Source organism: Hemibagrus wyckioides, linkage group LG03 (assembly GCF_019097595.1).
Source record: "Hemibagrus wyckioides isolate EC202008001 linkage group LG03, SWU_Hwy_1.0, whole genome shotgun sequence".
Lineage (NCBI taxonomy): Eukaryota > Metazoa > Chordata > Actinopteri > Siluriformes > Bagridae > Hemibagrus > Hemibagrus wyckioides.
Genome location: NC_080712.1, coordinates 28,050,108 through 28,069,009, shown reverse-complemented (window position 1 = coordinate 28,069,009; position 18,902 = coordinate 28,050,108). Strand labels below are relative to the sequence as shown.

The following is an 18,902-nucleotide window of genomic DNA, read 5'->3' as shown; positions in this document are numbered from 1 at the left end:
GCTGGATGCTCTCCTCCTCCCAGTGTCCCGATGCTAGCGTTTTAGTAAGTGAATACTGGGCTGCTCCCCCTCTGACAGCTCATACCATACTGGCCATGCTGCGAAATAGCAACACAAAATGTTTTCAAGCTCTTGTTGTCACACTGTGTAACGTTTAGAGGCTTCTAGTTGGATCCTGGTGCAACTGTAGACACTTGCATTGTTGACTAGGCAAAAGTGACAGGAATGTGAGGACAGATTTTGCTGTGTCAACAAATCATTGTGAATGGGCCTTGTTTTCCGCTCAGCTCTATGCTTCAGTTACACACTTTCATAGCGCTAAGCTTAACAATGTAAACAGAATGATCTAGCAAAATCTCTAGGTGGCACCTGATGTGTGTGTGATGGTCAGAAAGCTTGTATGCTCATTCTGAAAGACTTTCTGTGTGTGTAAACGTGTATAATAGAGCTAAACAGCCTCTGCTTACAGCACAAAAACAGCTCCTTTGGTATATGAAGGAATCAGATCAAATCTATGTTTACACTGATGAATGTTTACAACGATTGAATGCCAACTGCACCGAAAACCTTCAGACAAGTGATCTCTCCCTCGGGTCTAGTCCCTTGCTGTCTTCATATGTCAACTAATAAAGTGGGAGAGATCTCTGTACTATCATATATCTATTTCACACATAAAAAAATCACTTTGTTACCTTTGCAACACACCAAACGCACTAAAGGTCATCCAGTCTAAGTATATCAAAAATGAGTGTCAGCTTGTGAATTGATGGTAATACACTCCTGCTCTTGCCCTTGTAAGTACTGGCCTTATTTACCCAGAAGGATCTGAAGCCTCAGGCTGTGCTCAGGTGAGAGCTAGTGCATGAGTGAGTAATCACAAACAGGGCTTTGAGGCTGCCAACGAGCCCAGAGCGGAGAGTCTGCGGCTACTCTCTGTCATCACACATCACCATCAGGCTACGGCATACCTCGAATGCCTCGTTTAAAACCTGCAGCAGACATACTTGTCCTTTGCTTTAAGTAGGCTGTGCTCTTTGTGCTCTTTCAGACTGAACGCAATTACCACTGACCAGAGAGGAACAAGGCAAGGATGTAGGACACGTGTGAATTCTGTGGTTCATTGAGTTGGATGGAATTTTTTGCATGATGGCTTCTTTATTTTTAACATAACAACGTGAATATATTTTAGACGAGTTTGAAAAATGAGAAGGTGAGTTTGCCAGAGGTCAGTGGATTCAGATATAGAGGTCAGTGGATTCAGATATAGAAAAGCCTAGCAAAGTCATGACTACACATTATCAAGCTGTATTTTGCATGCATAGTTATTTCCACTTGGTAGTAATTCAGGAGTGTCTATTTCTGCATTTCATCACCATTCACTCCCACCAATAAAACCCGCTTTCCTATTGACCTACAATAGAAAATCGTAACCTAAATAGCCTTTGCTTCTTTTACCTGCATATTCTCTCTATTTCTCTCTCTCTCTCTCTTTCTATCTGTGTGTGTGCCTAGAGATGAACCACTTACCCCTCTTGCGATTATTTTAACTTCATTATAATTCATGAAGATGCAGATTTAAAAAGAAATTGAGCCATTTAGATCCTGAGTTAATGCACTGAATATAAAATCCGGAAAATAAGTTTAAGCATCTTTCGCAACGAAGGCGGAATATGATATCTTTTTATATTACTACTTTTCAGCCCCTGTGTGCTAAATAGTGTCACATGTGACTAGCATTATAACTACATGACAATGAATACACACTGTATCAGTAATGCAGTGACCCCAGTGAAGAAAAGAATTTCCCTGTGGTGATAATAAAGGCTTCATGCCCTCAGTTCTTCTAACATTAACTGACTCACTTTACCTGGCAGTGTAACACTGCTGCCAAATTACATGGATGTGTAAAAGTACTGTTGTTCCTAATAAAGTATACAAGGGGTATAATTTCATACAGTTTTATTTATCAGAAATGTAGAAATATGTAAACAATACTTACACAACACAATATTTTACACTCAAACATACCAAATGACAGCTGGTCGAAATCAAATCTCATTTGAGCCTCATCTGGACTTCAGTCTTTTTGTAAACTTGTGTGCTTTAGCCTCCATTAAGACAAAATCTCCCTTGTATGAATGTTGTGGATCAGATTTGATCTCTCTCTCTCTCTCTCTCTTCAAAAGCCACTATTTCCAGCATTGATGAAAACACTGCAGTCCTTCTCCATTGTATCTGATTATGGCTGTGACATGCAGGCACACTGAGATTAAAGAGACTGAGATGGACAATACAATCAGTTGTTTAACCTGCAGGCTTAACATGAATCAGGGCAGGTATGACTCGAATGATATATGTACAGTATGTGGCATCTCTAACCAGCAGCTGAAACATCCTAACATGATGAGTATTTCCCATGAATATCATACATTTTGTAAAGCTGTCTAAAGTGATAATTCACTTCTCTTAGTTTCATCCTTTGCAAAATGTACAATACGATTTTATCATTACTCTGCTCACATTAATAGCAATACATTACAACACTCAGCGTGAATTAGGCTAAAATACCAAACACCCGCTGTCCTCACCACAAGCAACTAACAATTAATGGCAGAGTGTTTGTGGGTACATCACAATGCAGGGAACAGGATTTTAAAAATATAGATGGGGGAAAAAAGGAATGCACTGTTCAACATAATAACATCTTGCCTCTATCGGACATAGTGATTCAGCTGAAGGTTATATGAAGAGTAGGAGCTAAATGTGTTGTTATCCACAGTTTCCCCAAAAACGATTTACAACCTCACAAAAAAAACAGGAAATGTATGAATGAGAATGAGAATTTAGATGACTAATAGAAAGCATTCTACGATGATGAGTGTTGCTGGAGAGACTTCCACTCACTACTTTAGATGGTCCAGTGCCGCCACTCACACACTGAAGCCATCCATCTGGCCAAGGACTGCATGTCACCATTCCCAGACCAAGGAACACTGTGCACCATTTTACCCACCCCTACAGCTCCATCCACTCCAGATCAGCATCAAAACAAGCTTCTGCTGTCAATTCTGATTGCCTTCATGTATGAGGTGTGGTAGGTGTCAGGTCTCTGTGTTCTCATGGTCCTCCCACGATGCTGGATCTTTGCAGGCAGACAGTCAAAGCAGGGGTAAGAGATGTCAAAGTACATTACTGGCAGAAAAACTCCATTTTAAAATGTTTTTTTTCCCAGAAATCAGCCACAGCATTTCAGCTTTTTTTTGCTGTGATTCACTCAGATTTCTAGATATACTCACTTCTCAACTTTAATTTGCTCCTTTGAAGCATCAGTACCATTAAGTGATGTGTTTCAGTGCAAAGCAAATAATTTTTTCCATGCCATACAATTACAAAGAGAGATGGGAACGTGATCAATGTTTTCTCACCATAGTGAAGATATATAAGAGTGCTTGACATCACTTTTACCTACTGTAATCCGTTTACTTCTCTGCCACCTCAGAAGATGAAAGCTGGTTTTTATTCACAGCTGAGATGAGAGGCGATTTGAAGAGTGCCAGGCATTGGTGGACTAATTGTGTGTATTAAGATATAAAAAATTGAATAGATTTGATAGAGATGTCATAGGAGGATGTCAGAAGAAAACATACTGTTTTAATAAACAGTATAGAATAGGCAGTATATTTCAATGAATGTGAAGCGGAAAAACATGACATGTATTGGGTGTATTTGTCCAACTGATGTATGCAATGCCACTAGAATATACATCCCGGGATAGAATCCCGATCCTCCATGACTATAATAAAGCGCTTACTGAAGATGATATTAATAATCTGCATTGTTATGTTAGATAATATGATGACACAGCGGGTCATGCCCTAGCCTCAGAGCTTCAGAGTCACTGTTTCTGTTGCATGAGCTTTCTCTGCTTTTCTCTGATGCTAAATTTGCATCTTGCTGTGAATGTATTTGTGTAAGCCATGAACTGGCATCAAATCTTGGTGATTCCTCCTGCCTCGTAAACAGTGTTCCTGTGATAGGCTCCAGATCCACAATGACCATGACGGAAATAAAGCACTGATGCTGAATGAATAAATCTATTGTGTTGTTCAGGCAAGTTTTTTCAGCTAGCTTGTTGTGATGTATATCTGAGTAAAAGTAAAACCAATTCATTATGATAACTCATGGAAATTGAAGGCAGTTTCAGAATACAGCACTCTTGTAGAGAGATTTTAATGAGAGCATGTGAGCTTTAGGGAACTTTGTAACGTTGCAATGTAGTACAGAGCAAATACGCTCGTACTTTTTTTCAGTGGAATTCTTGATGTCACACTTTATTTTGCATGCGTCTGAACTCAATTCACAAAAGTCTATATTTTTGATATAATCTCTTTATGCCTTGCATCCTCCTCTACCCACAGGAATATCTCAGGAACCTCTGAGAGTTCTATTGTAATGCATGTTATCATAGAAGCAAACACTTAAAAGGGCATTTTAATGAAATAAAACCTACTTTATTATCTGCGCATTCATTTCACTAACTCTCTGTTGGGTTAGAGGGTAAGAGACTAAAAGGTGCTAGATTTGCCCCATGATGTCAATGCAAGGCTTGCAAAAATGCTAGGTTTTGTACAGTGCTGTATGGATGAACTCCAGGTAGAGATCGCTGTCTTACCCCTCGCTCCGAAATCTCTCATAGGGGTTCAATTGTCTTGAGAGACAGTGACTATAAAGGTCATGGCACTTGAGCTGCATCATTTTCATACTAGTGAAGCCATTCAATGAACCATAGTGACCTGTAAGACTGAGGTTATTATCAGCATGGAAAAGAATGGGATAAAGTCAGAAGTACCAGGAAAGAAATATATATATATATATATATATATATATATATATATATATATATATATATATATATATATATATATATATGCATGAACAATTATCTCAGATGGAACATCCTCACAAGCAATAAAACGTGTGTGACACAGTGTTCCCATTTTCTATCCTATTTAATTTTAATAAAGGATGAATTTATCCGCATGAGCCAAACAGACAGCTCTTTCTCTAACTTTTGGAGTGTGTGTGTGTGTGTGTGTGTGTGAGAGAGAGAGAGAGAGAGAGAGAGAGAGAGAGAGAGAGACTTCAGCCTCACCCGCATCTTTCCCGTTTTTTACGCACATACATCCTCCACACACACACACACACACACACACTTCGCAACGTATTTCCTTCAGCACAAGAGGCGAAATGGGAATTGTTCCGGAATTCTTCGGGAAAAAAAGGTGAGATGGAAATTTTCCAGCACTAATTTAAAATAACACTAAGGAGTGGAGGCTGGTGTTTAATATCGTATTGATGAACTAGCTTTCTATAACAAGCTTTATGTTCTAGTGTTTCACGTTTTTTTTGCAGCAGCAGCGATTCATTTCGCCAGAAATGTCAGAAATTTATGTCAGTTCATAATTTATTCGGATTAGTTTGGAACGCTTAGATCAGGAGGATGCACTCTGCGTTTTAATTTTATTTTTAGAGATAATATGGGCTTTCCTGAATTTTCTCATCTAAATGAATAAAATATAATTCTATAAAATATAATTAATTTTCCATGGATGATGATGATGATGATGATGACGATGGTGATGAAATTCCTGCCTGATCTGAAATTCATATTAATGATTCTTTGGAACTAAAATTTGATTTACATTTTTTCAGAGCCACGACTTTTATAACAATTAAAGTAATAGGAAATTGCCTACTGGTTGCTTACAGATATGTGCTCTGCCATTATAATAATACACAACCATTATAATATACAGCCAAGGTCAGATATCTTTGCTTCAAATTACGTTCTGAATCACGTTCTACCATGAATCAAGAGAGACTCAGGAGTGTGGCCACCCTCTCATTGTAGTACAAAAGTGCCCCCAAAATGTCCTTTATGTCATTCATGATTTCGAAACAAACAAGATGGGGACACTTAGGGTATTGGCTATATAGTTGTTATGCTTTATTTGAGCCCCAAATCAGCCTTGCATTGACATCTAATGTCTGATTTACTTTTAAAGGGACTGCAAAAACATTTACGTGTTGCACACCTGTGGGTCCTCGATCAGAAGTGTGAAATGTGCATGCTTCTCTGAAGGAGAAGGCATGTATCACTGATCCTCAGCCCCTTAGTTAAGCTTCAAGTTGGTAAATAAATAGATACGCAGTGGATTTTTGTTATCATTTAAGAAACATAACACAAGCATCAGTTTTTTAGCTGTGCAGATGAAAATAAAAAGATTAATTTTTCATACTTTTCCATCAATTCAGCCAAATCGCTTGATTAGTGAAAATAAACTTCATAAAATAAAGCTTTAGAGATTTAAGGAGGGTTAAAGAGAGGTTATTACATCATGTGCAGCAAAACAACAATGAGACAAATCAGCAATTAGTGCTAAGCATCTGTTGAAACCACTGATCACGCTGGATGTGCTCAGGATTTGAAAGATTTGAGAACATTTCTAATGAATAGCAGGCAGGTCCCGAAGACAAAAACATGAAGCATTGTAAGAGACTGATTCAATTTATGGTGTTATGTTGAAGAATGAGGTGAGACTGATTAAAAAATCAAGTGTTCAAGAGAGGTTATAGGAGGTCAAAGCAACAGTTGAACTTTGAACACTCTAAATACCTATGAATCGATGAAGCAGGAACAAAGAAGCAGAAAAAAAAAACACCAGAGCTGGAGCTTATGCGAATGTTATCAGGCAGCACTTACTGTAAGCAACGGTCGACAGCTCAGCATCAGCAACAGAATTAACAAAGGCAATAATCAGACTAGGAGGAATTGGCATTCTTTAAAACAGCACTATTCTGAGGTTTTAAACAAGAAAGAAGACATCTTTATGGCAGTACTCTTCTCCTCTGGAGTTTCATTCATGCTCATTTTTGTCCATGTTGTCTTTCGGGCAAATTTCTGACAGATTTCTGAATGAAAAGATTTAGAATTTGAGTCATCAGTATGAACGAAGCCATTCACATAGAGAATTCTCACACAGAAGCAGCTTAACATTACAAATGAATGAGTGTGCCTTCACAAGTTTTTTTAAAATATGAGAGAAATGGGCAAAAGTCTAGACATGTTCAGATATTTTGCAGATTTTCTGTATATATCTGTGGGAACAGAAAAAGCTAAAACAAATCTTTATTAACAGCAAATATTTTTTTTTAAATTATAATGTCTAACCAAATCTTTAGTAATTAATAGTAATGGCATGAATTACCACAAATTAAAAAGTGTTAAAAACACGCATTTCTGTCTGAAATTTTACATTTGCAAGGCTTAACAAATAAAACTGGTTCTCGTGAAAAAAAGGGTTTAATGTTACTTGGAACTGACTTTGTTATTGTTTTAATCAATGTAGCATATCCAGTTAGAACAAGCCAAGGATGTCAATAAAATGATTCAGCCAGGAAAATCCAGTCGGAAATGCTTATTGCTTGTGGTTCCGCAAACAAAAGAATACCGCACACATAATTAGCACAACAGAGGCATCAAAACTATTATCGAAATTCTGTCCAAGTAGGACATGATTGGTGGGTCCTTATGTCCTCAGTGCATGTAAAGAAAATAAGCCTTAATTAATGCAAATGCAAAATCCATCCACGCAGGTATCACATGATATGTGCACATGCAGGTGCATCGACACCACGTATAGTCTACTAACAGCCTGAGGTACTGGCTAGAAGGTAGTTTCTAAAGAGAACAATAGTCGCTCTAATGGTATTCTTTGTGTCTTTATGTGGCTCTTTGTGATGGCTTAGAGGGTCTTGCTGAGTGTGAGCAGAAAATCAAATAGTGTTCTTCTAGGACTTAGAGCTCATTTTCTAGCCAGAGAGCAGTGTCAAGAGGAGCCTGGATTGGCGCTCTTAATGGTTGAATATACCTCTTTAAATCTGATCTAAGGTCATGTGAGAGTTTACTCATGGGTCTTGGTAAATTAGATCCACATTCCAACTCATTATTGTCCATTCTCTCTAGTATGCTCACTGAAGAAGGAACTTATATTGCAATCATACATTTCTGGGCCATTAATAACTAAAGCACTATGTGATTTGGAGACAATTCACTTTCCCTCCAAACAATCAATGTTGCTATCCATTACTGATATTTCTTATAGTACTCTTTTTACTATAATTATTGGTGATATTAATTTGGATACTTTAATAACAAATCAAGCTTTTTGCATGCTCCAACCAGGTGTCATGTATCAATAAGACAATCCCAGTGACTTCTCTGTATAGTATATACTGCATAAAGTATATTATACTTAACTGTAACCTATAGAACTACGCTGATGTAAGCTGAACTTGCTCCTAACGTCCCTTTACAGACATTTCTGTGAGGCCAGTTGTCTTTTTAAACCTTGGTCAATATAAATTCCATTTACAATGATTGTTTTAAATGTGAGACATCCTAAATTCAGCCATACAAGATTCAGATCAAATTCCTGGCCATTCAGACAGGATGATCTAATTTGATAGAAGTGGATTGTGTATGTCAGTCTTTTGATTTTCTATTTACCAGAGAAACTGGTTCTTTATCCCTGATGGTTAGTGTAGGGATTAAATGCAAAAAGGCCAGAAATATTACCTAGATCTAATCAGATCATTTCTTTTAGGCTGATTCAGATTTAGTAATTAAATTACTAAAAACTTACTTAAAGTCTGTCATTTGACCTTAACTACATGTGTCACTAGTGCTAATGCTAGTGTTAGATGCTTATATACAGCTTTTAGAGAAATATAGTCTAAGTCTGTTTGGGCATCTAAAATAGCTGCTATTGTCCTTTCACCTAATAAATACCGTCATTAAAAATCACATTATCATTGCTGAGGAGAAGAGATCTATAATGGGAAATATCTAACAGAAAAAAAATGCATGCTTTGCTTTCGAATCTGCATTCAAAATGTATTCAGATGCATTTATGTACTTACTATTACAGGGGTAATGTGTCTGATGGCTGGATTAGAAGGATGTGGATTCTGCCATGAGAAAACCCTCATCAGTGTTTCCTGGCTCTGTGATCACTAACTGTGACCTAACATAACCTGGCTAACCCAAGCGATGGAGATTTGAGGCAAAAATCAAGAAAAAAACCCCTCTCACATCGTAATCAAACATGGCAAACATCACACATGTGGCAGTAGTATTTGTGGACCCCCACAGCCAAACTCCAGCAGATGAGCATGATCCTTACCTAGACCTTTATGATACGGACTATGGGATTCCAGCCGAGGAAATGCCGGACACCACTCAGGGCCTGGCCTATTTTGTGGCCACCATTGTTATCGGAGTGGTTCTTGTTTGCATTATGCTTGTGTGCGGCATTGGTAACTTCCTGTTTATAGCAACCCTGGCTCGCTACAAGAAGTTGCGAAATCTCACCAATCTTCTGATCGCAAACTTGGCCATCTCTGATTTCCTTGTGGCGGTTGTGTGCTGCCCTTTCTTGGTGGACTACTATGTGGTGAAACAGCTGTCCTGGGACCACGGGAAAGTGCTGTGTGCCTGCATTAACTACCTCCAAACCGTGTCTCTGTACGTGTCCACCAATGCCTTATTGGCCATCGCTGTTGACAGGTTGGTGAAATTAAATATCAGTGTTCCCTTAAGGAGGATAATTGTATTTAGACAGACAGCCCTAAGGTGTGAGTCAATGTATTTCAAATGAGAGCCACCTGTCACTTAACCATGTGTGACATTTCTCTTGGACAGGTGTTTGGTTAGTTCACAATAGCTGAAAAAGTATACTTAGCGCTTATTAATGCATGAATGACACACAGTAAGTCAATCCTTTTTAGTCTCAGTGTATTTAAAATCTACTGCCCCTAATGTGATGTGTTCATATGTCTTTCACATTTTCAGTGTAATATATACTTCAGGTTATATTTATGATAAATATTTACATGGTATTTTAACCATAAATAAAAGAACAAAATCAATTAAGCTTTATAATAAAGTGGTGACTCTTAACCACTTCATCCATCTTGTTATTTGTATTTTATAAAGTTTTACACTTTCTGTTCTGTTGTTTAGACTCTGACACAACAAACTTTATGAATATGACCAACAGTATGATATTGCATTAACAGTTAAATTACATTATTACATTAATTTGACTTTTGAAATCTATTGTGGTGTTAGCTTTTAGGAAATTGGATTTACTACCACTTCAGTTTGATGACATTTTGCACTATTCCAAGAAAGATAAGATGGCAGATGTTAAAATAGGCTATTTGAAGTCTGATAATGTTCATATATATATATACTCTTTCTGGGGCATGCTAAGTGCTCATAAAACACAAGAAATGGATTTCAATAGTGCAAAAGCTCTTTATTGTTTTTCCGGTATATGGCAGCATTGTTTTCTTGTAAATACAGTCAATGTTGCACCTTCAACATGATTAAAATATGGGTCCTGTATAATTACTACTAATTGTTTGCACTTCACAGCACATTATGCACAATGAGCTATGTATAACCAGCTGAAATTGCCCATGAGGTAGTGTTGTAACAGCATGATGCAGAGAAAGATAACAATAATAATACTGTCTATAATAATGTTAATAATAATGTCTTTTCAGGTACATGGCAATCATTCACCCATTAAGGCCCAGGATGAAACATCAGACTGCATACTGTTTGATAACAGGTGTGTGGATTGTTCCAGTCATCATATCCATACCTTCTGCTTACTTTACATCTGCAACCAAAGTGCCTTATGGTGCCAATCGCAGTAAAACCTTCTGCGCTCAGATCTGGACAGTGGACCAGCAGTTTTACTACCGTTCCTATTACCTTTTCATTTTTGCCGTGGAGTTCCTGTGCCCAGTCCTGAGCATGGCCCTGTGCTATATGCGCATCTCTAGAGAGCTTTGGTTCAAAAGCGTGCCCGGTTTCCAGACAGATCAGATCCGGAAGCGCTTGCGTTGCCGGAGAAAGACGGTCATGGTGCTCATTGGGATCCTCACGGCATACATCCTCTGCTGGACTCCTTATTACGGCTACACCATCCTGCGTGACTTTTACCCGACACTCATCTCCAGGGAGAAGAATTCACTGGTGGCGTTTTACATTATCGAGTGCATTGCCATGAGCAACAGTATGATCAACACCTTCTGCTTCGTCAGTGTGAAGAATAACACAGCAGTGTACTTCAAGAGGATCGTGCTGCTACGCTGGAAATCTACTTACACCTCTAGAAAGACAGATGTGAGGACACTGTCCATGCCTGTGACTGAGGAAATTGATTGCATACAGCTGGGGTAAAACATTTGCAGCTGACTTTGGCCATTAAAGACCTTAAGCAGATTTGGGTCACGTAGCTGTAAACTTTGACATTGTTTGGGAAATTCATCGTAGAGGTTTTTTCTTTGGCTGTGTCGATAACCTTTGGCAGTTTTACTGAATGTAAACAAACAAAAAAGCTTTCCATTAAGCAGTTCAGTTTTATCTACAACACATTAGATTCAATTTGAATTCAACCCCATTCACATTTAAGTCACATACGTTGTTTACCTTTTAATATGTATCTCTATCTGTGTTGGTAAGCTGTACCGTGGTTTTGGTGATAAAAGTCCTTTTTCAGTGAAAAATGTGCAATTTTCATATTTAAGGGTTTATCAATTAAACCCAAGCAAGTGAGTATCTCTCTAATGTTCTTTTGTGGGTTTATTTCGATTTGTTTGTGGTATTATTCTCTTGAGTGCCTCTAAGTAGATTCATAATGCTGTGTTCTTCATATAATAAAGATGTTAGTAGATCATTTCAAGTGGATTTCTCATGAACTTGCTATTATTTAGAAATCCTGACCAATGGATTATTTCTAAGAGTTGTTTAGTCATTTTATAGTGACTTTTTTGTATTGTCTCTTTGTATTGTCTATTGTGCATGAAGTTAAGACAAATAAAATTAAACTAGAGATGAAAATGTCCTCTTATACTCTTTGTAATACATACAGTCGATACTAAAAGACATTGAATTGATATTTTTTGTGTGATATCAATGTGATTATTTTGGATGCTAAAAAAAACCCTGATCATAAATAAAGAAATAAGTCACTCATTCGGACACAAAAGTTCAATGATGGCTTCATGTTTCATCTGGTTCTTATAATAAAGTGCAATATTTGTGCCCTTTTAGCAAAACACTCATTTCTCTTTTAAATATAGCGCTGTATTTAATTTAGTGTCTTATTTAAGACTTAATACTTACTTCTTCACATACATATTTACCTTTCAACAACAGCACATGCTTATGTTCTCTGTTTAGAGACACACATTTAGTGTTGTCTAATACAATTAGTCATTATACTAATCTCATCTGTTGCCCTCACATTGTCTATTAACACAGACTGATTTTATTGCTCTCATTCGTCTTTCTCTGGCCTTTCCTGGTTCAGGGTCTAATGACAACATGCATACGTGGATTCTAAGTGATTCCAACATGCTCTTGCTAGTTCTACAAATCTAATAAGTGGTGTGGCTCCATTTTAATTCCTTAAAATCCATTTTGAAATCCACACTAAATCATTATTAATAGTGTTGCTCCTTTCTTACCATCCAAGTGAAAGCTGATATTTGGTGACACAGTTGTCAGAAATATTAAGTGAAGATTTTTTCCCCCCTCTTCAACTTTCCGTAATTTATAAAGATGTTTGCTTGTTAGTTCTCTGATATTTGAAACTGTCCCTGCAAATAACCAACATATGTTTAAATGAGAATTTGCTGGCTCTTTGCAGGCATACTGACCTAGATTAAATGGTGGTGACAAAACAGTGGTGAAAAACAATCTGACTGCAAAAAGATCATTAGAGGAAAATGTATCATCTTATTCAGCAGTTAAAAGAAATAGAGACACTCATAACTGCAGCTTATGTTAAAGTTACCCTCATTAGCTGGGGGCGTTGTGATGCCAAAGGGGCACAGGAGACGTCACATTCATGTGTCAGATCCATCAATCATCAAGGTGGCATGAGGTCAGAATGACTTGGTTCAACTTACACAGAAGCTCCTTGGGGGTCTGTCTATGATTAACCTCACTGAGACGACTCACCAGTGGCACTGGAAATACACTGAACACTAAAGTAGTGGAGTGTAGAGCCTGTACCCAGAAGTGGCATCGCAGATTGCTGACAAGTTTGGCATTTCACAGTTGGACCTTTTCCCCAAGGTCAAGTCAACTCATTTTCGAATATAGTTCTCCATAACAGCAGAGCTGCTAGTAGTTCATCTCAAATGGATTGGAAGATTTGGCACCATCAGCCAGGTCACTTGTCCTGTGGGTCTGAAGCACAGACTGAGGACTGCTACCAACAGCAGTTGAAGAAACCATTTTAAACACAAGAACCTCAAGTGCACGGACCTGGTAATTGTCTTGTGAAAGTTGTGTACCTCATCGATCTGAACCTGTTGCATGTATCATTTATTAGGGACTGATAGACCATGGTAACGTCTCATCTATGCTTTATGTGCATGTTGTGAGGGGTTACAGCACTTTGCATGACATTATAAGCAACAATAAATTTATTTTTTGCTATTTGAAAAGGTTGAAGCATCCTGCATCCAGCAAGAAAGTACATGGACCTGGACACAAGAACTGGACTTTTGGCAGTACTATTTAGTTATTCCTTTCCACTTTTTAAACTGGTGGAACATTTTTTTTTTTTCGTCGCTCATGAATAAGAAATGAAAAATCATTATCATCACCACTGGGAGGCACTAGTAGTGAAAGTGTTTGGGATTCACTCAATTTTATTGCTTTAGCACAGTTGCACTTCCACTTAATTACCTACATAAAGTTAACTGAACCAACTCCAACACCTCTGTGTTTAAATTACTTACAGTCTTGCTTTGCATAGCAAGGATGCTCATGTCACATCACAGGAAGGAAACAAAGACTCTTTTCTTATTCATTCCAACCGATTGCTAAACAATTGGTCCCCCAACATTGCATAATGAACATTTACTTTTAATGGTGTCTAGACAAAAAAATCCCAAACTATCAGTGGTGATGCTCTCTTCGCTCTTACAGAGATGAGACTTCCTTTCCAAGTATCTTGCTTTAACAGCTTTCAGTTGTTTTTAGACCTCCTGAAAATGATGTCAGCTTATGTCTGTTTATCATCCTCAGTCCAACAGGAAACCACCTTTCTAGACTCCTCTGGTATGGTTTAAATCTGTATGTTTTCTTATCAGACCAACTTCCCCAGCCTCCAGCAGCTGTTCCCTAATGATGCGACCTCAGTGAGCTGGAGCATTGTAGCTCATGAAGATGAAATTAGGCCTGCGTTGTTCATGCAGGGGCACAATGACTGGATTAATGATGTTATTCAGGTAGTATTGGCTTGTCAGTGTGCCATTCACAAGATGTAGGGCAGTTCTGTATTGAGTAGACACACCTGCCCAGACTGTAACACCACCACAACAGTGGCTGATTCATAGCGCTCTCCTTGACGTCTCCAACATCGTTGGCGGCCATAATTTCTGCTCAACATGAATCAACTTTCATCAGAGAACAGGACTGAGGCCCACTGGTCCCTTGTCCAGCTTAAATGCTCCCTGGCCCATGCACTCTTCCAGTCTCTCTGTATCTCTGTCGCAACCGGCTGATGACACTCTGTGACACCCTAAGCTCAGTGGCCACTTCCCTCTGAGAACATCCTGTTCGAAGCCTCGCAATGGCGAGGTACTGTTGATCAATTGTTAGGTGTCGTCTTGGTCTCAAGAAGAGTTAAAATACCAATGTTTAAATACCAATTCTAATTGAACCAGAAAATTTATTGGTCGATTCATGGATCAAACACCCGTTGTGAATTTTGCCGTTAAGCACCTTGTTAGAGAACAGCAAGTTATGCAAAAAGTACTGAAACACTGAACAGTTGGACATGTGCATTCAAAAGTATAGAGAAGGTCAAATTAAGTTCACCTGTAAAGGTTATAGTGCATTTTAGGTGCATCCTGAAATTTCACCCAAAAGCCGAATATCCTTAACTTTTTGTGAGGAGTGTATATAATATCCTGAAAAAATTCATTCAACCTCCACGTTTCTGTCCTTAAACATATTGGCTTCTCCTCACAGAATCCTAGATTCCTTTAATGCTGGATTTTATAGCATCCTAACAAAATGCTTGAGAGCACCACTGGGCTCAACACTGCAGCCATATGCCGACTGATATCACAAAGAACACACAGCTTTCAGGTTTTGAGCTTTGTTTGCTGTAGCTTTGTTGGCTAACCATAATTATAATTTGCATTCTTCCTTTTGGCTTTGAACTAGATACATATCCATTTCCTGGTATTGCTTTGTCATATATATATATACGTAGTGTAGCATAAACTGAAGCTATTTGTCTGAGCCATTCAGGCTGGGAATTTTTGTAGTTTTTGCAAATACATGTATTATACAAGTGAGAGCCATAAATATCTAAAGCGTGAGTAATATTCGAGGCTTAAAAATATTAGTCTGCGCTAATAGTACTGTGGTACATTAATGCTGTAACATTTGTCTCCTCGCTTCTACTTGTCCTAACACTAATGACTTGGTTTGTAAAGGGATGTATAACAATTTCCCTACTACAAAATGTGACTGATTATGCAATTTTAGCCTCGCTTTGCGATTGGAAGTGTGATATGTATCCTGAGAAGAAGGTGCAGGACCGTAAGGTTGTGGAGCAGTCTCACACACATATAACAGTAAAAAACATTCATTTAGATTGAGATTACAGCCAATATGTTAATTGAATGAACGGATTATAGACATTGCCTTTTAATTGGTGATACAAGATTATGTAAAAGTGAACAAATTTACACAGCATGTAAACTTTCTGAATCCTTTTGTTTGTTGTCAGTTTACATTTAAATGTCTCTCAGGATGTGTCTGCTAAGTACCTGTGTGTCTCAAAACTAATGCAGACTATTAAGTTTGATAGAGTCTTGCTGCAGCTAATAACTCTGTTCCTGTCTTGGTTTTATGGGCAGTTGAACATGAGCTGAACTGATTTATCTAACAGCAGATAATCGCCTATCCCAGGCAGTGAAAAAGAAAATTCATCTCAAAAATCAATGGCCGTGGTTGAAGAAATCTATCTAGACAAGAACATGGGGAACTTGCTTATACCAAAAGCCTAAATAAATAAATAAATAAATAAATAAATAAATAAATAAATTTTAAAAATGAAAAAGTATTGCTTTGTATTTAAATGAACTTTTATTATTAAATCTTTATAACCAACATTTTATATATATATATATATATATTATAAATTAAAAAATTATAAATCATATATTAATTATAAATTAATTATCAATTTAAAAAGTATTAAACATTCAGGCAATTACAGAGTACAAGAATTACGAGAAATTTCTTTTTATTTTACTACCACAAATACAATGCTGTTTACTGCTGGTCTTTCACCTCATCAAAATATTTCAGTATCATTTTTGAAATTTCTATTCTATTTCTATTCATATTACTATTTCACATGTTTAGTGTTTAATGCAAAGAAATTTTTTCACTGTTCCCCATTTGGACAGTTTGTCAGTTGTGTTTTCAGGAAACATCCAAACTGTGTCAAAATCAGCTTAAAAAAAATTCTATTTGCCAGAGAGACTGGCATGATTCTGTTTAGGATAATACACCAATCTTGATAACTTTGCCATAGATTTTAACATTTTAATGATTTGTTGGTTATACATACAATATTAACTGTGGATGGGGAACAGGACTACACTAAATTGGACCTAAAATATTGTACATTTATGGGTTAATTTGGTCAGGACCGAATAGGTCAATCACGGCCATCCATCCATTGCTCTGATGATGGGGAATATATTATTACTGCTGTGTTTTAATAAATATTTTATACGATCCTCCCTAAAGAAGTGCCAGTGTTTATTATCCGTCTCATTCACAGTCACACAAATGCCTGACCTGTTTGCTGTGTACGTGTTCACCAAGCAAAGGCTACGCTTAGTGGATTGCAGTATCACTTTTGAAAAGGTCAGTGGTAGGATGGCTTTCTCAGTGTTCTCTCTAATCTACGTCTATAGACCAGCTCATGAGGCAAAAGTGTCGGGGTTTATGATCTCAGCTCACACCTCTTAACAGTGCCATTCCTCTTGGACAAATAACATTGTCAGCACCAGTCATCCAGCCAAACACTCAATTAATTTCTGCACCTGAGGGATTGTGTTTTTATAACATATCGGTTGAGTCAGCTGCGGCTTTTGTGCTTGTATCTCTTCTCAGCTGGAAACAAATGGCCTCTGCTTTTCCGCAGACATCTCCTAGGAGGCTGATCTTATTTAGTCGTTCGTTTTCATCAAGGAAAGTTGCGGGAAAGGTACCGAAACCCATGCTGATTGCAGTCAAAGATATGGTCAAGTTCCTTTTTGTGCTGGTGGCCTTAAACTGGCAGGCTTTATTTTTAAATTGTTCTTCGGAGATCTATTGAAGCCATTCACCAGGGGCACTCAAGCACTTTAGGAGGCTAAATGAAGCTTGGAGATAGATACGCTTTCTGTAGTCTCCCTGCAGTACTGCAGTAAACATACCCCATTAAACAGTCTGCAGGCTTTTTTTTGTGAAGTTAGCATGATATACAGCTAAATAAGCTAAATAAGCAATTCATGGCATTGATTGGAAATCACACACTAGTTAGTAAATCAGTTGTGAGGAACTGCATGTATCCATGTGAAGAAAATGTGAATGAATCATGAGTAAGTATATTATTTACTAACAACCACTGGGCTAAATTAATTTCTCCACGTCACCAAGTCCGTAGATTATCCTCTGCGCAGTTCACTTTTGTCTTTTTGTATTTCAGTTAGGGATGTGACTAGAGGGAGAGAATAGCAATTAGTAATGAGTGATGGAAGTAAACAACCCGAATCTTTGGCTTGCAGTAAAATGGCCCGACCTGCTGTGTGTATTGTCACAGAGATGATTCACAGCATTTTTTTCTGCTCCAGAAACATTGCACCATTTAAGAATTGAATGTGTGTTCCTTGGCTATTATGTTGGAGTTCATAATATAAAGACCTTCAAAAAAAGACACTAATCTTCAGATCTAGTAAGTGCCTGATAGTTCTGGTAGATAATCATTTAGTTGCTCATGCTGTTAGACAACAGTGCATTATACAACCGAGATAATGAGACCCCTATAAAGCACATTGTATATAAGCAGGGACTCTTCCTCCAAGTAGCCTCTCTTTCTCTCTCTCTCTCTCTCTCTCTCTCACACACACTTTCTCACACACTCTTTTCATGGTGGTAGAGGTTTGCAACTGAAATGAAAAGAACCAGAGAAGTCTGTGTTGAGTGAATGGGTGGGGTTGTTTTGAAACAAAAAGTGTTTGCTCTAGGGTCATGGATGTGGTGCACGAGCACTGGTAGGTCATATGGCTATATCATGTACATAGGTTGCACCTATATTAGAAGCTTACCTAAGGGAAACATGCTGTGTAAAATTAAAGTGAGAACTTAACTATTTTAAGAGGACTACCAGATGTATTAAGAAAAAAAATCAGCCTGCTCTCTGTAGTAGGGCTCTGAGGGACAGGCAGACGGACTGAGCTGTTCCTGTGCATATTATTTATCCTTTCTTCACAAACACCCAGAATTTTCTGTCTTGTTCAGAGCTTTCACGCTTAATGATAAGCAGCACCAATGGGAAGGAGTTGGCTGAATGTGGCTTTAAGCAGGAACATTAGACTATCAGTGTATGATTGTGCTAAAGTTCCTCTGGCTATTTTTTTTTTTTGAAAGGTGCTATATAATTTCATGTTACAGATTGCGGCGTTATGAAGTTCCAAACAAAGGAACACTCTAGACTCTAGACTCTAGACTCTAGAGC

General features: G+C 37.8%; 1 protein-coding gene across 1 annotated transcript; it reads left to right on the top strand.

Annotated features, from left to right (window-relative positions):
* Window positions 1-5,173: 5,173 nt before the first annotated feature.
* On the top strand, window positions 5,174-12,079 carry prokr1b (prokineticin receptor 1b). Its single transcript, XM_058386067.1, has 3 exons — window positions 5,174-5,282; window positions 8,991-9,628; window positions 10,633-12,079. Exons 2-3 carry the CDS (start codon window positions 9,168-9,170, stop codon window positions 11,315-11,317), a joined length of 1,146 nt encoding a protein of 381 aa, XP_058242050.1. The 5' UTR covers window positions 5,174-5,282; window positions 8,991-9,167; the 3' UTR covers window positions 11,318-12,079.
* Window positions 12,080-18,902: the final 6,823 nt, after the last annotated feature.

Coding starts and splice junctions, on each gene's coding strand:
- prokr1b (XM_058386067.1), top strand. CDS start 9,168: ATGGCAAACATCACACATGTGGCAGTAGTATTTGTGGACCCCCACAGC. Junction 9,629..10,632: donor TTGGCCATCGCTGTTGACAG/GTTGGTGAAATT, acceptor ATGTCTTTTCAG/GTACATGGCAATCATTCACC.